Below are 23532 nucleotides of genomic sequence, written 5' to 3'. Positions count from 1 at the left end.
AGTTTTCATCATATTTGATTCCTCAGACAAGTCCCAGAAGACGAAGAGTAACTTTAGGTGAAGTGATTTCTTAGAACCTATATTTAACTTCAAGATTGGATGGGCTCCTCTGAGCATTTGTTATTGTCCTCTGGAGGCTGAATACTGATAAGAACTTCAATGGTTCAGAAAAGCAGTTGTCTAAAAAGATAATTTTTTACATATTACATATGTTTTTACATATTACATATTCATCTGGTATGGCTAGGCATTGCAGCAATATCACAAGGTATTTGTGAAAGCTGGATATATTTCCAGTTTTTTACTCACCATCAGAGGCGATATGAAAAGAGCCTAAGCCTGAGAATCAGAAAAACTGAGTTCAAGGCTCAGATCTTCCATTTTCTAGTTGCTTTGTTTGAGTTCATATTGCCTATCCTGGCCTCAAGTTCCTACCTCATCTAGAAAGTTGAGTTGCCAGTATTGGCTTAAATAGGAATTTCCTAATCCTTAATTCATGGAAAAATTTTACTGGTTTACAGTAGCTTAGTAAGCATTAATCTCTCTCTCTCTCTCTCTCTCTCTCTCTCTCTCTCTCTCTCTCTCTCTCTCTCTCTCTACCTTTCCTTTCTGTCCTGGAATCAATGCCATGTATTGGTTCTAAGGCAGAAGTGCGATAAAGACTAGACAATGGGTGTTAAATGACTTGCCCAGTTAGGAAGTATCTTGGGTCAAATTCAAACCCAGGACTTCCCATCTCTATACCTGGCTCTCAATTTATTGAGTCACCTATCTGCCCTCATCTACATATCTCTTAACAAAGCTTTTACTCCTCAAAATATTTTTTTCTTAATTTATCAAATTAAATTTTATTTTCAGTTTCAAATTCTTTCCCACCTCATACACCTCCCTCATCCATCAAGAAGGCAAGAAATGCAAAATCCATTACACATATGAAGTCATGAGGAAAAAGCATTCCATCATTCTGAAAAAAAAAGAAAAAATATTCAATCCTAGCTCTGTTTTTCAACCAGTACCATGCCGTTTTTTAATGATTGTTATAAAAATGTATGTATTTTTCAAAATTAACTTAAGCTGAAATAGTATAATCTTTTTTTGTGACCTTTACCTTCTGTCCTAGATTCAGTACTAAATATTGTTTCCAAGGCAGAAGAGCATTAAGGGCTAGGTATTTAGGGTTAAGTGATTTGCCTAGTCACATAACTAGATAATGTCTACCTAGCTGTCCCACAATAGTATAGTCTTTAAAAAAATTTCTTTGTCACCTGCTTCTCTCCCACTATGTCTATCTTCTGCTACCTGACTCCTGAGCCATCAAAAGTCAGTACTTTGAGACTGTTGAGTAGACAGTGGTTCACTTAATAGAATTTAAATATTTACCATCCACAATATCATTTAGGTTAGAAAACCCTGAACTGATTTGATTCTGATTTAATTTTTGAGGTCCCTTCCCACTATAACATTCTCTCATTTTATTTATATGGTATCTTGGGAAAATGGCAAAAACAACAATTAAATTAAATTAAGGGCTTAATTCTGAAAGTCTGGTATATGTGAATCAGTTATTAAAATGGAAACATTTTCCCAAAATTGATTTATTTCAGGCTACTTATTAGATGAGAAAAATAATATGATGTCAGGATTGTGAGTCTTCTTTTTGATTGCCTTTTCTCATTTTTTTTAAGTATATTTATGAAAGACTATTCTAAGCACCCAAATAAAACACTCATTTTATTCCTGGACCATGAGTGGAAATAAAGGGGAGAAAAAGAATTTTTATCGTTCATTTTCTTTTTTGCAGGATGTATTAATGAGTTTGGCCAAAGCAGTTGCTAATGCTGCTGCTATGTTGGTGCTGAAAGCAAAGAATGTTGCCCAGGTGGCAGAGGACACCGTTCTGCAGAACAGAGTCATCGCTGCTGCAACCCAGTGTGCCCTCTCCACCTCACAGCTGGTGGCATGTGCTAAGGTAAGATTATGTTTGGCTGTGATGCTCCCACTCTCGTGGCTCTTCAGGACTGCGCTGATTTTCATTCGAGATGGTTTCAAGTGTCTCCAGGTGGCTTTGGTGACTTTGTGCTGCAGCCACTAAGGCTTTTGTATGTCCCTGGCAAACCGTGACTAGTGTACAGACCCTTCGAGGTTTGGTACGTGTCTTTGGAGTCCTAAAAGCATTTGCTCGTATACCAGCTTTTATAACTGTGACAATTTTCCCAGGTGGGTTTCTTGTTCTTTCTTTCAAATGTTGTTTAGAAAAGGTTTCTGAATTCTGTAACTCATTCTTATAATAGTGTAAGTTGTTTTCAGTAGACATCTAGTAGTTAACAGTATCATTATGTTAATAACAAAGTACCTGAGTCTCTTAAAGAGGTGAAATAAGGGATGCACTGGAGCTGAGCTGCAAGGTGTAATAAAAGCCTTGACTTAAATTATTGTTGCTTTGGGGCTAGGGGTCAGGGGATCTCATAGCTAGAACAGCTTAACCAAGAGATAATTGGGGCTATGGGGTAGGGATGGTTGTATAGCTCAGTGGATTTGAGAGTCAGTCTCAGAGACAGTAGATCCTGGGTTCAAAAGTGACCTCAGACATGTTCTAACTGAATGTCTCTGGGCAAGTCACTTAACCCCCATTGCCTAGCCCTTATTGCTCTTGAGCCTTGAAACTGATAGTTAGTAATGATTCTAAGACAGAAGGTAAGGGTTATTTTTTTAAAGAGTTAATTATTTAAAGAGTTATTAATTAGTCTCCCTATTTTTACCTTGCTCTCACTATGAAGGAAGAAAAGAATCTTGGAGTAGTGGATACACAACTGGCCTCAAAACCAGGAGGACCTGAGTTCAAGTCTTTCCTCTAAAACATCCTAGCTATTTGATCCTAGGGACATCCCTTAGCCTCTCAGGACTATAGGTCAGTGGTGTCAAACAAATAGAAACTGATCCTGCAGGCTACATAGTGACTGAGAAAACCACAAAAATAACATTTTTATTCATTTTATTAGACATTTCCCAGTTATATTTTAATCTGATTTAAGACAGAGTTTTAAAGGTTAGCTGAATTTAACACCTCTGCTCTAGACTATTCTCTAAGACTATAAACTGTGGGTGCCAACCTGTTCTGGTAGAAGGAATTTACTCGCCTAGGAATTCCTTATACCAATTGAATTATAGTTTCAAGTCCCTATTCCTTTCTCCCACCCAAAACCTTTCAATGAGTGAAAGGGCAGCGGTCTCTACCACTGATAATCCAAACAATCCTTTTTGTAAGTTCTGTGAGATATAACTGTAACTTTGGGGGGAAGGAGACAACATTGGGACTTGTTCAGTTGCATCCAACTCTTCATGCATAGCATAGCCAATTCTGCCTATGGGGTTTTCTTGGCAAAGAATGCAGAGTGATTTTCCATTTCCTTCTCCAATGGATTAAGACAAATAGATATTAAGTGATTTGCCCAGGGTAACGCAGCTAATTCTGAGGTCATATTTGAACTCAAGTCTTCCTGACTCCATGCCCAGTACTCTGCCCACTGTGCCATCTAGCTGCCTACCTTGGAACTAGTATTTTTGTTTTATTTTGTTTAGTTTACAAAATAATAATAGCATTCTATTTTTCCTGTTAATTTCCGTACATTAAACTTATTCCAGATGCTAACTCTTGTAAATAACTTGTATTGTGGGGAATCAGAAATACTTATTTTTTGGTGTTCTAATTGGTAAAAAAAATAGCATGGCTCTTATTTTGTAGTGTTGGGCCACAAGATGGCATAGTGTTTAGTCACTAGTGTATTGGACCTGGAGTCAGGAAGATCTAAGTTCAAATCTGACCTCAGAGACTCACTCAGAAGTTGTCACCTAACATGTCAGTGCTTCATTTCCTTATTTATAAAATGAAAATTATAATAGCACCTTCCTCCCAGAGTGAATACTCCTGAAGTCCTTTGAAAATCTTAAAGTGCTATTGTTTCTCTGAAGGAAGCTTTTGGTTCTTTTTTGTTTTTGGAAGGGGTAGTGGTATGGATAATACTGCATATTGCTAATTGGTGTTAATAAAGATTGCCCTAAAATGTTGTAAGAGCCTGAAATGCCCTTAAGAAAGGTTAAATAATGTTCATTATATTTGAATGGATTTTATTGCATTCTAATTCAATTTGAAGATCCAGAGCATCTCATTCAAATAATGAGAATGTTTAATTAACCAGAATATGTTCTTTCTTAACTATCCTTTATAAATTAGAATTTACTGTATTTAATGGATTTGAGAACTAGCATGGTGGTTGGTTTTCAAAAAGCTTTTCACATGATTTGGTATTCAATGAGTTTTTTGCTGAAATTTCTCAAAAAGCATTTTGGATGTACTTAGATACTTTCTGCCTTACTATTATATTTTCTCAGCAAGCAATCAAAAAATATGTGTTGAAAGACTAGATACAGAAAAGTAAGTGCAATCAACTTGTGACAACTCATGGACTGTGTTTTAAGTACTGCAAGTAGCTATGTGAGTTACACCCACTTTCCCCTATATGCAAAAATATGCTCCAGTGAATTTGGGCTTCTCTGCCATTTTGAATTACCTTTGCCATTGCTTTCCTTCATTGGCTTAGAAATTTTAAAAGCAATAACTTGTAAATGTAATAATCAGTGTAGATTTGTGTTGACTTTTGCTTAGTAACTATAAAGTAGATGAGAGCAATTAGCCAGTACTTTCCAAAAGAGATGGACATACACTGGGATTTTATTTTTTCTTCTTTTTTTTAAATTAAAGGATTACTGTTCATAGAATTTGTAGGATATTTTTAAAGCAGTGATAGTGATTTTTATTTCATATATATAATATAATATGGCAATAATGTAATACATATGATTTACAAATACTTAATAAATTATTACAAATATGCTTATATTTATTATAAACATGATTATTATTAACAAATCTTCTCATTTAGCTACATACAAAAAATTTCTCACATTAGCTATGTACATCTTTTTTTTGATATTTTGTTTTTATATCACCTTCATGACATGTAAAGCAATTTGCAAATCTTAAAGGCTGTTATTATTCACATAACCCACCTGGGAGTAGGAATGGTCATAGTCTTTGTATTGTACCCCCAGTGCCTAGCCTGTTTCCTGACACATAATGGGTGCTTAATGAATGCTTGTTGATCAATTGATTTCCAAATATTTATGTCCCTAATTCCTTTACCCAGGGAGCCATCTTTTGCAAATAATTAGTTAATTTAATTTAAAAGAAAGAAAGAAAAGAAACTAGCTTAATCAGAGCAACCAATACTTGTGTCTATCAGTATATATAATATTCCACATTCATAGGCATCCACATTCCCTCCAGCCACCTTTGCAAAGAAGATAATAGTATCTTTTATCAACTCTTTTGAGCCTAAGATGGATTGGATAGGAAGACAGGCAGGGGCCATATGCAGGGAGGTTTACCAAGGTTTACAGAGCATGAACAGAATCCAAACCTTGTAGCAGTCTTTTCAGAGATGCTTGTACATATTTAGGATTGATTTAAACCACCCTGAAGTGCAGGTGCCTCCCTCTGTGTCCTCTTGCAGGTAGTGAGTCCCACGCTCAGCTCCCCTGTTTGCCAAGAACAACTGATTGAGGCTGGAAAACTTGTCGACCGTTCAGTGGAAAACTGTGTCCGAGCCTGCCAGGATGCCACAGATGATAGTGAGCTCCTGAAGCAGGTCAGTGCAGCCGCCAGTGTGGTCAGTCAGGCCCTACACGACCTCCTGCAGCACGTCCGGCAGTTTGCCAGCCGAGGGGAACCTATTGGCCGCTATGACCAGGCAACTGACACCATCATGTGTGTTACTGAGAGCATCTTCAGCTCGATGGGAGATGCTGGTGAGTGGCTTTGATTTGGACATGTTTGTTTCTTGATTCCTCTAAAGATTTTGGGTTGGGGTGAGGAGAGAGAGAAAGAGGATTGTCGACTAGTCAGCATAAATGAAAAAGATGTCTCTCTCCTTATTGAGAAAACTTCAGAGTTCATTATAGGAATTATGCTGAAATTGGGAGCAACTCTTTATTTCAGACTAACAGATGTGTTTCTCTGTAGAACTTCTTATTAAGTGATAGTATACAGCTTTAAAAAATTTCTGTATCTTCTGTGGAGAATTTTAAGCAAAAATTTTTTTCACACATTTAGTAGATGTATGTGTTTAAAAATGACTAGAAAAATGTTGCCCCACACACAATCTCAGCTACCTTCTAGGGTTTAGTAAAGAAGAGGATTCTCCTTTTTTTTTTCCTTGTAAGACTTCAATCCATTTTGTTTCTCTATTCACATCAGTTCTATGCAGAGGATAATTAAACTCTAGGCATTGAGAAAATGCGGACTTGGCTCCTACAGAAGACATTTCTCTTCTTTGCCTAGGTTCGTTAAGGTTTGCTAAGTCTGCAAATACTATTCTTACAGGCTGGTCGAGGGACTGAGTATTTTTACACAGAATTCATCTTCTCCATTTCTGGCTTCCCATTGGAGATAAACAGGAATGCCTAGGAAAGCAGGAGTTTGAATAGCATCTTCCGTCTCATCCCCTAGGTGAAATGGTCCGGCAGGCCAGAGTCCTCGCACAGGCTACCTCAGACCTCGTCAATGCCATGAGGTCAGACGCAGAGGCAGAAATCGACATGGAGAATTCCAAAAAGCTTCTGGCGGCTGCAAAACTCCTGGCTGACTCTACCGCCCGCATGGTCGAAGCTGCAAAGGTAATTAATATGGATTTGTCGTGCTGAAAAATGAATCATATGAACTATTTCACTGAGAAATTTTGTTCCTCCCTAGTTGCTATTTTATTCATCTACCTCTTCCTGATTCAATATGAGATAATGTCATCCACAGTTAAAAGGGTCTGTGGGCATCTTCTAATCCAAAATTTTCCATTTACAGATGAGGAAAATGAGGTTTTGAATGATTTAATATCCCAAACCAAGTTCACACAGGTTATTGGAATTCAAACCCAGTTCCTCAGAATACAGATGCAGTGTTCTTAATTTTTTTTTTTGGTCCCTACCTATGGTTTCATTAATTTGGCATATTTGCACCATCAGGGAAGATCATCTGTGTCTTAGACAGTTGGTACCCTAAAAGGTCAAGGAACTTGCCCTTGATCACACACATAAGTATGTTTCAGAGGCAGAATTTGAACCCTGGTTTAAAAATATATTAAGAATTTGTCTAATTTAAAGCAGAAACTTTCCCACATCTTTCTGTTTTCTTTTTGTTTGTACTTTTTAGAAAATCCAAAAATAAGATATATTTTTTCAATTTTTAATAAATTTTTATTTTTAAAGTAAATTATTATTCTTCCCTCACCAACATTTCACAGTGGGACAGATAGAATAGCACAGTAGATAGCATGCTGGGCCTGAAGTCAGGAAGACTCATCTGCTTGAGTTCAAATCCAGCCTCAGACACTTATGAGCTGTGTGACCTGGGTAGGTCACTCAACCCTTTTGGCTTCAGTTTCCTTATCTTTAAAATAATCTGGAGAAAGAAATAGCAAACCACTCCAGTACTTTTGGCAAGAAAAATAGGGTCATGAAGAGTCGAACATGACTGAAAAACAACTGAACAACAGTAACACATTTCACAATATATTTTTTATGCCCTTTCCCTCTCAGAAAGCCAATGAATGCTTATAACAGAGGGAGAAAAAACAATTCAGCAAAACTAATGGACACATCCCTCAATTCTGACCCTGGGCATATGCCACGTGCCACACTCTCAGAACTCCACCTCTGCAAAGCAGCTTAGGAAGATGCTTTCACCTTTCTCCGATTTGTGTCCACATTTGGCCATTGTAGTTGCGCATCATTCAGTTTGGATTGTGTTTTAGTATGGTTGAAAACCATGGCTTGAAGACTTATCTGCCAGGTCCTATTGGCAGGTGGAGCAGAAGGCCAGATCGAAAAAGACTTTGAGCTTATGAGGGTCAAGAGAAATGTCTTAGAAGAGCTGCTGTAACTAATCTCATAGAAAAGAGAAGGCAAAGCAGTCCCTGTGCTGTACTTGATTTTAAAAAATCTTACAGGGCAGCTAGGTAGCTAGGTGGTTAGAGAGCCTGGGTTCAAATCTGGCCTCAGATATTTCCTAGCTGTGTGAACTGGGCAAGTCACTTAAGCCCCATTGCCTAGCTCTTTACTGCTCTTTAAGGTAGAAGGTAAGGGTTTAAAAAAAGAGAGAAAAGAAAAAGATCCTGATTATACTAGCTGTTCCAAAAGTCTTAAAGCAGTTTTAAGCTACAAAAACTACAAAAACTTAATAGGAATTTGTCTCACTGTCCAAGGCAAGGATTAAACCCTGTAAAGACAAGAGGAAAAGAAAGGGGAAACCTGCAAAAAAGCGGGGAGTCCCCAAATTCCTTGTCTACATTATTATTTGCCTTTCCTCTGCTTTGTTCCTGGGACTGTGCCTGGCACTTTTTTTGGCCTCATTTTTCCCATCTCTAAAATAAAGGGGTTGGACTAGAAGATCACCAAGTTCCCTTTCAATTCTAACCTTTTTTTTTTCTGTGAATATTTAAGAGATTAGGAAACAAGTTCATAGAGGTAGAGTAATAGCTTGTTCTAAGTCACACAGCCAAATAGAGTCATGATTAGAATCCCTAGTTTACTGACTTCCCAGGCTAGGACTCTTTACTCTGTGTACTACTTGGTGAGACTAAATCAGATATGTTAACAATGAAGGGTCTTATATAATGAAATTATATCACTGATTCAATTTATTAAGCACTTACTATCGGACAGCACCTAGTTTAGTGCTGAAGAAACCCAGAAAAAAAAAAAACACAGTCACTTCCCTTTATGAACTTGCTGTTTGTTTTCTAAAAAAGAATTCCATTTTAACAAATATGTTACATACTTTTTCTTTGGTGAATACTAATGACAAGTATTAGGGAAGACACCATGTTTAGAGAAGGTGAAACTCTTGATCTCATAGAGCTCCAGTAGAGGATGGAGATGTGACAGCTACATGGGTGATTACCTTATGGATGGTGTTGGAATCTTTATTTGAGTTTTACCCATGTACAAGCCATGGGGGAAGAGGAGTGAGAGAATAACTCAATTGTGTGTGCTGTAGTTTAGAAGGTGGGGATAAGGGAATATAATTGAACTATTAATATTAAGACTTTTAAAAATTTTTGTTTATTACATTAAAGTTCCCAGCTATCTCCCTTCCTCCCTCCCTCCCGCCCTGCCTTCCCTCCCCACTCTAGAGAAGGCTTCATTTGACAGAAAGATATATGCATATATAAAATTAAATCTTGCTTGTTTCTATGTATTGGTTCTTTCTCTAGAGGTCGATTCTTCAAACAGTATTTCTGTTGCTATATATAACATTCTCTTGGTTCTGCTCATTTCACTCTTCCTAATTTCACGTAGGTCTTTCCATGTTTTGTTTTGTTTAGTTTTTTTTTTAATAAACTTCATCAAATACTTCAAGAAAAATTCTGCTGTGTATTAGAATGGGACAACTGCATGGTGCAGTAGTGGCTAGAGCACTGGGTTTGGAATCAGGAAGAGTCATCTTCATGAGTTCAAACCTGGCCTCAAGCAAAAACAACCTTATAACCCTAGGCAAGTCCCTTAAGCCTGTTTACCTCAGTTCCTCATCTTTAAAATGAGCTGGAAAAGGAAATGACCAGTATCTTTGCCAAGAAAGCTCCAAATGAAATCACAAAGAGTCAGACATGACTGAAATGATTCAACAACAAAAAAAAATATTAAAAATTGTATTTCCATTTCTTCCATCTTTACCCACTTTACATACCCTCTCCATCTTATAAAAGCCTACCTAAGCTCCTAAGCCTTGAACTGAAATATCACCCCCAAAATGCCAGGACCATAGAAATTTTTAAAGTATGGAGGTGAAGTATATGGGGATGACCCTTTGCTTCTTTCCCCCGTGGAGCTTCTTCAAAGCATCTTATTATTTCTTTTCCCAATGCACTGAAGGGGAACTGCCTTTCATCTCTGTTATTTCTTTGCCCTCAAAACCAGAAATATGGTTTCTAACAAAACACTCAACAAAATTCCTTGACAAATCCTCCAGAGTTTCTGTGTTGTCTCTCACCTGTTCCTTGAGTTTCCCATAGGTGTTTCTTGAAAGGAAAGGGCACATAGGGATGATTCACAGTTTAGTTTACTAAGGTTGTGAATCATATTTTTAGTTTAAAAACATGAAACTAATCTAAGCAATTTTTTATTGTCTTCAATTTATTTTAAGCATTATAATTCTGGTCCTGTGATAACTTATATGGATCACAGAAGAATTTTAAAAAGGATCATAAAATGACACTTTGGGAAAGGACTACAAAGGCCAAGTCTAACTCTTACTTAAAGCATGAAGACAAAGCTTGCAGACCTCCAGGGATGGAGAATTCATCACCACCTCCTAAGACAGACACTCTTAATTTTTGTTAGATCTATTTTATAAAAATTACCTATAATTATATTTCCTATAATTTCTACCAATGAATCATAGTTTTGCCCTATGAGATTTACAGAACATGTCCAATATTTCATCTACACAGCAGTCTTTCAAACACTTTCAAATCCAAGCCTTAGAGTTTAATGATCACGCCTTGACTTTCAGAGCTTAAGAAAGCATGTTTGAAATAACCTATGCAGATATTTTCAGTGACAAAAGGAAGTCTCTTGATCTTAAAGGTATCACTTGGGGAAATCACCTTTGCCTACCTGTATTCAGGACAGAATTAGATGAAAGAACACTTGAAGGCAAAATCAAACTCCATGGACCTCTTGAAATCCTTATTTTCACCCTTACAGGGCGCTGCTGCTAATCCAGAAAATGAAGATCAACAGCAGAGGCTGAGGGAAGCTGCAGAAGGACTCCGAGTTGCAACCAACGCGGCAGCTCAGAATGCTATTAAGAAAAAAATTGTCAACCGGTTAGAGGTCAGAAAAGGGGCCTTTTTTCTTCTTTTCCTTCTTGGTATATCCACTTTTTAGGTGAAATAGGCTGTATACAAGTAGCCGTATCTGTAGCATATCTTTCTGATGAGTAAAGCTAATTCTATTATTTCAACATAAGCCAGAATGATTAGAGTTACAGAGAATTCATATCTAAGAAACTGATTCTGTTGAAATAGAAAAGGACTTCAGGTATGTGCAAACTCTGAAGGCAGGATTAAAGTAAGTTCTCAAGCTGTCATCTCAGTAGTACCAAATCAAATAGACAGTTAAAGTCTTTAATATCAGAAGCAGTTCCTTTTCTGTGGGAGTTTGTTTTTTTCCAGGAAACTGCTTGTCTAGGTTATAAATTTTGGTAGCTAATTGTGAGAGGAGGGAATGGGGGATAAAATGCCATGAGTATTTGAATGGTATTTGCTTGGATCATAAGAAATGGGGGAATTGACTGGAAAAGGTAACGAAGAACAATTTAAAAATTAAGGAATGTCAATTAATTCTTATCACAATTAAAATGTTTCATTCTCCCATAGAGAGATGTAGTTCAAATTTTATTTTATTTGTCCAGGAGAGAAGCTGACTACTGTGGAATAAAAAAAAAAAGAATATATTGTGTGTGTTTTTTTCTTCCATACATACATAATTTTATGTATAAACCAAGTCTTTAGACAGAAAAATCCCTTACACATGCAATCATTATATCCTGATCTATTAATTACTATCTTTGAGATTTAATTCATCAAAATCTCTATGTAAAAATGTACCAGGCTTGAAAGTTGAAAGTGGCCCTTTTTATTTATGAAAGTAAATAGGAGATTGCACCAAAATTATAGTTTTTTATGCTATAGTTTCTTTGCTTCTTCCGTCAAGGCATTTCATACAGAGAAAGTATTATTGAGTTATCCTTAGGAGGAAAACTGAGCACAAAGCATTTGTGCTTACCCTAGAGATCTGCTTGGAAGGTGTTATGTTATGGTTTTATTATTACTATTATTATTTTTAAAGGAATCTCTCTTTGTGCCACTCAGTACCATCAGAGGATGAGATTGTTTCTTGTCCCTTTACAAAAAAAAAAAAAAGACAAAGGGAAAATACTACTTCTAATACCAAACTAACAACAACAGTTCAAGGACTTGAGTCTTTTAATGGTTGCAAGAGTCACTGTTAAAAATCAGCAGTGATGGGGGCAGCTGGGTAGCTCAGTGGATTCAGATCCAGACCTAGAGATGGGAGGTCCTAGGTTCAAATCTGGCCTCAGACACTTCCCAGCTGTGTGACCCTGGGCAAGTCACTTGACCTCCATTGCCTACCCTTACCACTCTTCCACCTATAAGTCAATACACAGAAGTTAAGGGTTTAAAAAAAAAATTAAAAAAAAATCAGCAGTGATTCAAAATCTATTTTATAATAGATATAATATCTACTGATATCTTCATTCTTCCATGTACAGCAGGGACTGAACTGTTTTACATGGAAGCAAAAACTAAATCTTAAAATAATAAATAAATCTTTCCATCTCCATTCCTCCTCTCAAGGTTGCAGCGAAACAGGCTGCAGCTGCTGCTACTCAGACAATTGCAGCATCCCAGAACGCGGCTGTTTCCAACAAGAACCCGGCGGCACACCAGCAACTTGTCCAGAGCTGCAAGGTAAGTATCCAGACTGACAGAGTATGATGTCTATTGTAGATGATACTAAGAGTGTTATCACTCTAAGTGCCTTGCTAATTTAGTTAATGGATATCATTCAGTCCCACTAATCCAATTCACAATGGCTCACATTTTCCAGGTGTTCCCGAGTCTGTTTTTTGTCAGTACTTGTTTTTTTGTTGGTTTTTTTTTTCTGCCTAGTGCTTTCTTTCCTATGTCCTGGATTTACTTTCTCCTCTTTTTTGAAAGATAAAAAAAAAATCAAAGGCATTCAGTGGCCCAGCCATTTTAGCACCATGAAACAGTAATAAACCATTGAATTTCTAAAGAGCTGGCTACTTCTCATTCATCCTTTACACATGATAATAGTGTTTCATTTTCTGCTTTGCCCTCTGCCCCATTGGCTGCCTGAACCCACACCTTAAGTCACTCATTCCCACTTGGCCTCAGCTCCACTTTCCTTTGGAGTTGTCTGTTGGAGCCTTTCTGTCTCATTTTTTATGAGGCTCCATCTTCAGCTAAATATGGCCCGATGAGCTTGGGTCCCTCAGAAGCACCGAAAATCATTTGATCTCTCAAATCCCATTGTGTGGCTATTTCTCAGATATCTGTCTCTTACATGGTTGATCAGAGTCTCTTCCAAGCACTTTTAAAAAATTAATCAGGGAAGAAGCATGGCGCATGTTTTTGTTTAACTTGAACTCACTTTTTTCCCACCTGCTCAAATTACATCTGTGAAATCATTTATCCCCAGGGTGTGGGGGGGAGACTACTGCCATCTTGGAAACAAATTTATCTTTGAAAGAAATTGGTTGATGCCCCCCCCACCGCTCCCTGAAAGCCGGGCCTGAATTCCATATTTGCCCCATGTTAGTTCGATGGAGAACTGAGCTCATCAGTGTAAAGCTCTGAGAAACATAGGAGGCCGGCCATTTCTGACTCGGTCTTCTCACACTGCTTTTATGTGGAGGCTGCTGCTGCCATATGGGAGAGCACTGCTGTGTGTGAGCTTGTACCATTGTTGGAGCTGCTATTCTCCTCCTGAGTTTAGTGGCTGCAGGGCCTGTCAGGCAATAAGGAACCCAACGGGGTATGGAAATGGGCATTTCCACTTCTCAGGAGGTGCATGAAAATCAAGTTAATAGACTTTCTAGAAGAAAAAACACCCTTATAAAAAAGAAAAGACTAACAAATAAAAAAGCCAGTCAATATAGCTTCCAGAAAAATGGAAAGCTTGTAATTTACCAGGTGGAGGCTAACGACAAAACCCACCGAGTTACAGCTTTCAAGAACCTGGTTAAAGAGCAAAATGTCATGAGATTGGTGAGCAGGACTCGGACTTTAAAGGGCTCATTACTTAAGGCAGAGCCAGGGGGGTTAAGTTCTTTTGAAGTAATTATGCCAGGCAGTGTGAGGACAACAAACTTCTGTAGACTTGGATTTCTGATTCTCACCACCTTTGGGGGGAGTCTTTCATATTTGGGGAAATGAAATAAATTCCTCAAAGGTGAGAAAAAAGGAACCACGGCAGTCTCAACTGACTAATTCATGAAAGAGACACATCAGGTAAGAGCTAAGTGGCGACAGCTTATGTGTGAGAACCAGGTAGTCCTAACTTTTAATAATATTCACCACCAGTCCCTCCAAATTGATTACTTTTCTGGCTTTGGACTAATCAATGGGTCTATTTAACTTCATTTTGGCCATAAATGATGCTTAAATCTTGGTTTAGATCCAGGATTCCAGGAGTGAATGAGTAATTGATAACAGATTTATTAAATGCTTACAATGTGCCAGGCATTGTGCTAAGTGCTTGAGATACAAATGAAAACAGTTCTAATAGGGGAACACAATACATAAAGCAGATGTAGAAAGTAGGGAGTGGGAAGGGAGTGTGTAGGACAGATGGCCAAGAAGGGACTTGAAGGTTCAGTTCTGGACAAGATATGGTGAAAGCTCACCTCTCAGCATCCAGGGGATAGAAGACAAGGTTCTGGTGAGAGAGGAATGAAGAAGATAGCTGGAGGGCAAGTGGCATGGGCAGGAAATGGCCAGATTATATGAAAATAATTCATTCAAAGTTGCAGTTGCATACATTCTTATTAAATTGAAAGCCCAGATTCTATGAGCTGTTACCCCTTACTACCTTATAGGGAGAAGCTAAGAGAGAGAGAGAGAGAGAGAGAGAGAGAGAGAGAGAGAGAGAGAGAGAGAGAGAGAGAGAGANNNNCCCTTGCCACTCTTCTGTCTTGGAACTAATACACAGTATTGATTCTAAGATGGAATATAAGGCTTAAAAAAAAGAAGAAAGAAAAACAAAATCTTAGATTCAAATGTATAGTCAAGCAAAACAAGTCCTGTATTAACCATGTAAAAGGTATATGTGTATGTGTATGTGTGTGTATATATATATACAAACATCTAGATAGATACCTATATATAAAATTGCTTATATATAGGTATACATTTAGATAAATGCCTATATATAAATATATAGATACCTACATATAAATATATAGATATATATAGATATTTATACAGAATATTATTTATTAGTTATATTATATGTATAAATATATTATATTTATACAGACCATTATACACTATCTTCTGGATGCTGAGAGGTGAGCTTTCACCATATCTTGTCCAGAACTGAATTAATAAAATAATATATAAATGTATAGATATATTTGGATAGATAAGTATCTATCTAAATGTATTTGTTTTTTATAATTGTTTAGATAGATTCATAATACATATTGAAATATGTCTCAGAATGCGCTGAGTCTGTCCCCTCTCTATCAGGAGCTGGGTAGCATGCTTGATCTTGACTCTTTTGGAATTGTGATTGGGCATTGTGTTGACCAGAGTTCCTAAGTCTTTCAGAGCTGCTGGTCTTTATTGCTGTTATTGTATAAATTGCTCTCCTGGCTCTTCTCACTTTACTTTGTCTCACTTCACTGGTTCACAAGTCTTCCTAGGTTTCTCAAGGAAAAAGAAACCCTTTAATATTTCTCATAGCATAGTAGTATCCCATCACATTCATATACCCTTATTGTCCAGACAAGTCACAGTTGATGGGATGCCACCTGCCCCTCCCCTCCCAGCAGATTCTAATTTTTTACCACCACAAAAAGAGCTACTCTAAATATTTTTGGCTATCTGGGTCCTTTTCCTCTTCATTTGATTTTAAAAAGGGAAATTAGAATGCCTCCTGCAGCTTCAACAAATGTTTTGTGGTTGAGTCAGACCCCAAAGACTCTTTATTATTTTTCCAGTTTCAGAGGAGATAGATTGAGCTTGTCAGAGCAGGATACTAAAATATATAGCAAAATCCCTTGGGGCAAATACATGTGATAATCCATTTTTCTTTAAAGACTTGAACTGTGACTTAGTTTTCTTCTTTCCTTAAAGAGTAAGGGAGAGAATGGGATAAACTGGAAATCTTGATGAGCTGCCTTACACTGATTATTGCTTTCAGTTAGAAGTGGGTGATCACTAGATTCCAGAGTTCTTAAAGAAGTCAGTCAAAAGCTGTGCATGAGACTCAGGTCTTTGTATCTCCTTCAAAGATACGATGATTCTCTCTTATAAGGAGGGAAAAGCAGCCAACTCTCCAGTTCTTTTGAGAAGCATATGATGCAAAGAAAGTATTAGAACTCATTTTCTTCCTTAGAACCACATTGGATGGTTATTCATTATTAGGAGGTCTATACAAAGAATGAGAGCCTAATTATTAAAGATTGGCATAAGGACTGATTCTATGAATTCATTGGTTGAAGGAGTTCCTTCTAGCAATGCGGATAGACACTTTTTCTGCATGTTATAATCTTAGAAAATGGCTTAGATTCCCTGGTCAGGGTAACATAACTGGTATGTATCAGAGATGACCCTTGAACCTAGGGCTCTCTAGCCTAAAGACCTGTTTTCTATCTACCATGCCAACTTGCCTCTCTAAAAATATGCCATTTTCTTAGGGGAGTAGTTACCCCAATTCTTGCCAGTTTCTCAGTGCATTTTATTTGTGCATCTTGTATTTTCTTTTGTGTTTTCATTTGTTTCTTGAAGGAAAAAGACCCTTGATTATTACTTCTTGGGATTACTTCTTAATCCCAGTTGGTGTGGTGGAATTGGGGTTGGGGTATGGAGAAGTTCTTCTCCTGCACCATTTCTGTTGTTTTGCCAATTTCATTAGCACTTTTAATGATCTGAATTCAGGCATTCTGAGTACTGTTTCTTTTGCCCACATCTGTGGGGAGTACAGGCACACAACTGAGATTTTCTCATTCCAAAATCCAAAAATAGCTTCAGACACTTACTAGCTGAGTGACCCTAGGCAAGTCATTTAACCTTTTTTATCTTGTTTTTCCTCAACTAAAAATGGGGATAATGACAGCACCAACTGCAGAGTTGTTTCCAGGGCCAAATAAATAGTTGTAAAATTCACAACACAATGCCTGGAACATAATAGGTATTATACAAATGTATATGCCCTTCCTTTCCCAAAACACCACAACCCTTTTGAAACTGTACTATAAAGACCTCAACTCTTCCTTTTCTATTGCTACAGACCACATATAGCTTTGTATGCATTAACTTCCATGTGGGTGTTTCCTGCATCATCCTAGAACCAATCTGGTTGTGCCTATGTGTGTTTATACATATGTTGCATTCACATAGACACACTTATATTCATGGGTGTATGCATTATATTCTTCAGTGATCATGGGGATCATCTGGAATTTAAAATTACAGCCCTTGATGTGATAGATGAAGATGTCAAATTGGCATTAAAGAAAAGAATGATGAGAAGAATCATTAGACAATATCAACTATATCAAAAGCAAATTCATTGGAACCACAGGTCTAGAAAAACAAACCAAAGAAGGCAACATATTAATCAATTAAGACAAAATAATAATTGTTAATTAATTTTTTAAATGTCCTTTTATTTGTTTTGTTTTGTTCTAGACCAGTGAATTAAAGGAAATTCCTTCCACAGTAGCTCTTTTGAAGCTTATAAGCATAGGATGATTTCTAGAGGAATGAGAAGTTAAGTGACTCACCTAGAGTCATGATGCCAGTTTGAGTCATAAATGAAGTCATGTGTTCCCTATTCTGGGACTGAACTGGTTTACCATTCCTCAGCTGGAAAAAGCAATCTGGCAGAAATTAGGTTTATAGAAGTACCTCACACCAAATACCAAAAGAAACTGCAAGTGCATACATGACTTAGATATAAAAGGGCACAATGTAAACAGATTAAAGGAGCAAGGAAGAAATTATATTTTGGGTCTCTGAATGGAGAAGAGTTTATGACCACACAATAGATTATCCAATTGCTTTCTGCTCATATCTAGCCGGGAAGCAAAATGGTGGCCTCTGCCAAAGCCGCGGTGCCTACTGTCAGTGACCAGGCTGCGGCTATGCAGCTTAGCCAATGTGCCAAGAACCTTGCTACCAGCCTAGCGGAGCTGAGAACTGCCTCCCAAAAAGTAAGTCAATTTAAAATCTATTAGTATTGAAAAGAACTAAAAAATAGTTAACTTGTTGGTGTTGTTTAAAATGAGAGTGGTTATTACAGCATGTGTTTTGAAAACTCTCTGGAAACCTAATGATTTGTCTTTTCATTTATTTTTTCCCCTTTATCACATTTAGTTTTTTGTCCCATTCAGTTCATAGGATTTGGGGTAAGGGAGTATGTACATTTTTAGGTATGTACGGCTTGCCTCTCTCCCGATCCTCTGATTAGTTCATATATTTGTAAAATTGGATATATTGTGTTCTTTGCTAATATTCCTCAAAGATTGTTTCATGTTGTTTAAGAGGACATTAGAAACTTTGGTGTTCATTGGTCCCTATGACATGTAAGCCTCTCTTCTCTGTATATCTGTTCATATTTTCTGCATGAAAATCTGTTAAACTAATAGCAAATCTTTTGAGTCATTTTATTGTTCTGTGTTATTTCTGCTAGCTTTGTTTACATAAATGGTTTAAAGGCTTGCACTAGAATATCTGACTTGGTAAATAAAATGTTTCTCTCTTGGATCAAGTGGATGGATGGATGGATGGATGGATGGATGGATGGATGGACGGACGGACAAATGAAGTTTTTATGAGGTGTTTATTATGTAAAAAAAACACTGTGCATACATTTATTGTGTAGAAAAAGAAGCACTGAGGATAGAAATAAAAAAGGAAAACAGCCCCTGCTCTCACGGTACTTACATCCTTAATGGGAAAAACAACATATATGAAAGATTTCAGCTGCAAGTCACATCGAAAATTCCTTGGTCCTCAGGGTACAAATGGTCATGCCTCTTCTTAAATGTCATTTCCACTGACAAAGTCATACCAGTTTCTGATGTTGAACGATTTGACAGTGCCAAGCACTGTGGTGGCTAGAACTTTCTTTTCTGGATCTTTTATAGACATGACTAGGCACAAGATGCTCTTTCTCCTCAAGGATCAGTGATTCCTTATATGTATGTAAATGGTTCTTGCTTTGCTTTCCTCTTTCCTGGCTAGGCCCACGAAGCCTGTGGCCCAATGGAAATCGACTCCGCTTTGAACACTGTACAGACTCTCAAAAATGAACTACAGGACGCCAAAATGGCAGCTGTGGAGAGTCAACTAAAACCACTCCCGGGAGAAACTGTAAGAAGGGACCAAGGGATGATCGGAAGTGATTTTGTTGTTGTTATTGTTCCTAGAGGAAAGGAAAAAAGTTGCAAATGAATAGTTCTTGTGAGGAAACAGTATGGGCTTTTGTTATAGCTTTGGAGAGATCCATTGGTGTTTTTGGTTTCAGTTCAGACTCACTGTGGGTCACAAAGACCCTGTTTTCAGAAATATCTGGGATGTATAGGCTTGGACTCACCCCACTGCACAGAGAACTATAGAGCAATGCTGAGGCCTCCTTCCCAGCATTAGCCAGCTTCTTCTGTGCATATTTCCTAGCAGCATAGTTTGGTAGAGAAGGGTCATATCTTTCTTAAAAGAGATATCGGAAGTTAAATTAATAACATTCATATTTCCTCCCCTAAAATTCTTTGCAGAGAGGCAACTATAATGTGTAGAGCACCACATGTAATATCTGACTTTTTCCATATGTTGGTTAGCTTTTCTGAACTATTGTTTTAAGAGATTATTCTCTTGTAAGGGAGGGGAAGAGATAGATGGATGAAAATAGATGATATAAAAACAAAAGATATTAATAAAAATTTGTTTTAAGAAATAACATGCATTATCATACTACATTTGAGAAATTAGGTTTTAGTGACAGACTGTATTATAGCAAAAGAGTTGATAGTGCACAAATGGCAGCTTTGGGGCAGGTAGGTGGCTCAATGGCTAAAGAGCCAGACCTAGAGATACTTAAGGAGGTACTTAATTCAAATCTGGCCTCAGATACTTCTCAACTACATGATCCTGAGAAAGTCATTTAACCCAATTTCCTAATCCTTACTTCTTGTCTGCCTTAGAACTGATGCTTAGTATCAATTCTAAGACAGAAAGTAATGGTTTGTTTTTTTTTAACAACAGCACTCTGAAGAAAGAGATAATTAGATTGTTAATCCAATAGATTATTAATCTAATAATTAATCTGATAAATAGATTATTAATAATCATCATGATCAATGATCAAGAATCCACCAAAAAAAATCAATGGACTTGGTGTCAAGAAGCCCTGAGTTTGTATGAGGTCTCTGTCATTTACTACATTTGTGAAACTGGGCAAATGATTTAACATCTTAAGCTTAAGTTTCCCCATCAGTAATCAATATCATTGAGTTGGAATTGGTAACCTCCATGATCCCTTCTAACTCTGAATCCATAATCCTATGTCTAATAACTAGGAAACCAGAGTTTTCTTCCTGGTTTTGCCAGTAACTAGATATATGACCTTGGCCATGTCACAGCCTTTCGACAGCCACTTTATTTCTAAAATAACAATACCTGCTCTATCTTCCCATACTGCAAAGCTTCTGAAGGAAAGTGGAGGAACACCTCATCCATACGTAATGTGATATTATTATTTCTACTAAGAATATGTTTTGGCCCATCATATAACTGAATACCTGATATTGCAAGGTGATTTATGTCAGGGTTTAACTCTCATAAAAATTTAGTTGACCATATATATTGTACCAGGCTGTCTTTCTCTATTTACATATATATACTGATAATGTAAAGCATATAAACAGCATTCTTTCTTATTGCTGCTGCTGCTGGGTGAATAGATAAGTGAGTATTTCCCAGCCTGGGATATCCCATTGTGTATTCCTGTAAATGAAGTTGCCTGTGCTCAAAATAGTCTGAAAGCAGTTGAATGCCCTCAGGCACATTCCATCTCAGTTTCTACTGACATTTTCTGAATGCAGCAAACCTTTTACATTGTGGATGCATCTCTGTTGCAACTTTATATTTTTATCTAGAAATATATGAATTACTGGCAAGCATTTCCAGAATGGAAGCATTTATTTCTGCTGTTGCTGCTAAAATTAGTTTTTTGTTCAGATTCATCTAGACAGACCTTGAACATGGAAGTGCTGCTTTTGCATCAATATTCCTAGGATTACAGATTTAGGAGAGGCACTATATCATAGGGAAAAGAGAAGCAGCTTTAAACCAAGAAGACCTCACTCCGTTCAAGGTCCACCTCTGACACATATTGTAATGCAAGGGCTATGTGGTGACCCTTGGGAGGATGCAACTTCTCAGTGTTCTAGGCAACTCTTTAAGATTATTAACTATACAAAAGATGCTGACCTGCATTGGGGAAAGGTGTTTCTTCAAATAGGGGTTCCATGTATCAGTGAAATCACAGATCTAGTCCCTAGCCTGTCTATCCCTAATATAGATTTAGACCCGAAAGATCTTTAAAAAAAATCCATTCCAACCTCTCTCCCCTTGTACAGTTGAGGAAACTGTTTCCCAGAGAGGTGATATGCCCAAGGTCACCAAGTAATAAATGATATTAGAACCCCAATCCTTTAGCTCCAAATTCATTGTGCTAAGTAGGATGTAGCAATTATTTTAGTATGTGTCCTGCTGAAGCATGCACTGTAGCAATTATTTTAAAAGGAGAAGAAGAAAAAAAAAACCTTGTATTTAAGGGTCTTTGTTCAATATTAACACATCCTGATAATGCTTTTAAGTTATTCATTCAAACAATGACACTAACCTGGTCATTTGAAGACTTCTTTAATGAGCTAATTTATCCTGGTTATGTATATTTTGCTTTGTAGTAACAGCCTGTCCAATTATCACAATCAAAACAAGATGAAGTGCTTTAGATGGAAAATCAACCTTTATGAAACATCTACTTAATATATAAAACAATGTATTAGCTACTAATGATAAATAAGAATACAATAACTGTTGTCTTCACAGAGCTTACATTTTCCTGGAGACATTTTTTTAAATTTTTAATTATTTTTAATTTTAATTTATTTTTTACATGTTAACACAATTTTTAATCATCATTTTCTGATATTTTGCGGTCCATCTTCTCTTCTTCCCCCTCACTCCTTCTCCCTCCCCAAGATGGTGAGTAATATAATATAGGTTATATATGTGTTATTATTTCAATACATATGTCCATGTTTATCATGGTATGGAAGAAGACATATCACTTATACTAAGGAAAATTTAAGGAGGAAATAAAGTGAAGAATGGTATGCTTCTATCCACATTCTGTCAGTTTTTTCTATGGTCGTGGATAGTCTTTTTTGTCAAGAGTTCTTTGGGGTTGTCCTGGATCCTTGCCTTGCTAATAATAGTTAAGTCATTACCAGCTGGCCATCATGCATTATTACTGCTACCATATATGAGGACGTTTTTTTGAGGAATTCCATTCCCGTCATTTTATGGCCATCCCCAAATGCTCCTTTCATGTCAATAGAATGATAAAGTTAAACGTTTTCAAAGATCTTTCATCCAAATGAAGTAGAGGAGAAACCCTTCTGCCCGCTTCGTTGATGAGATTCCTTGATTCACTCTAAGGATTTGCAGTGGATATTCCAAAATAGCTTCCCAAAAAGTCATTAAAAATAAATGTATAGAGCACATCCCGATTTACAGAACACTTTCATCACAGCCACCCTTTGACACAGATATAATCAAGGAAGAAACATTGACTCAGATCCTTTGAGGGACTAGCGTGTGGCCACCCAGCGCCTAAGTCTCCATCTCTGCTTCCGAAGCAGCGCGCCACACTCTGTGCCTGGCTGACTCTCTGTTAATAACTTGGGGAGGGGCAGCTGAGTGCCGGACCTCAAGGCCAGGAGTACCTCAATCCAAATCTGGCCTCAGACACTTCCTAGCTGACCGCGGAGTCACTTAAACCTGTTTGCTTCTGTCTTAGAGTTATGAACAGGAGAGAAAGTAAGAGTTTTATTTTGTTTTTTTAAATAAACAAGAAAAAAATTGTTTTTTTTTTCTTTCATCAAAAATAAATAAATAAATGAAATGAATTGGGTAGAAATCACCAAGATACTGGCCCATGTTATTTTTTTTTTAATACTGACTATGAATCTAGTGATGGTTTTTCATTTCCTTAAAATGATATTCCCCCTTATCTACTTTTTTTAGCTCGAAAAGTGTGCTCAGGACCTGGGAAGTACCTCCAAAGCCGTCGGGTCTTCCATGGCCCAGCTGCTGACTTGCGCTGCTCAAGGCAACGAACACTACACAGGTAGGTGCTGCTTCATGATTCATGGCGCCATATACCAAAGCCATAGCCAGCAGCGAACAGAGAACTATTTTATTTCTGACATCCATAAACCTTTTGAAGAACCCTCCTGCCTGCTGAGTGCCTTTTTCTGTTTTGACTTCTCTCATGGTGGCAGTAAGAGATCCATGTATGACCATGATGACCATAATGGATAGAAATTTGTCATTAGAGGAATAGCAAGATTAGTTA

General features: G+C 37.3%; 1 protein-coding gene across 1 annotated transcript in view; it reads left to right on the top strand.

The window, feature by feature from the left end:
- Positions 1–23532, top strand: part of TLN2 (talin 2) — a 252871-nt gene that overhangs the window by 69382 nt on the left and 159957 nt on the right. Inside the window, exons 17-25 of the mRNA XM_044660127.1 lie at positions 1802–1969; positions 5571–5865; positions 6566–6732; positions 10816–10944; positions 12492–12626; positions 13854–13928; positions 17966–18100; positions 19134–19262; positions 23202–23304. Of these exons, the coding sequence (XP_044516062.1) occupies positions 1802–1969; positions 5571–5865; positions 6566–6732; positions 10816–10944; positions 12492–12626; positions 13854–13928; positions 17966–18100; positions 19134–19262; positions 23202–23304 (1336 nt within the window). The remainder of the gene's footprint in view (positions 1–1801; positions 1970–5570; positions 5866–6565; positions 6733–10815; positions 10945–12491; positions 12627–13853; positions 13929–17965; positions 18101–19133; positions 19263–23201; positions 23305–23532) is intronic.

Source organism: Gracilinanus agilis, chromosome 2 (assembly GCF_016433145.1).
Source record: "Gracilinanus agilis isolate LMUSP501 chromosome 2, AgileGrace, whole genome shotgun sequence".
Lineage (NCBI taxonomy): Eukaryota > Metazoa > Chordata > Mammalia > Didelphimorphia > Didelphidae > Gracilinanus > Gracilinanus agilis.
Note: the sequence above shows the minus strand (reverse complement) of the source record. Positions and strands in the feature narration are given on the sequence as shown.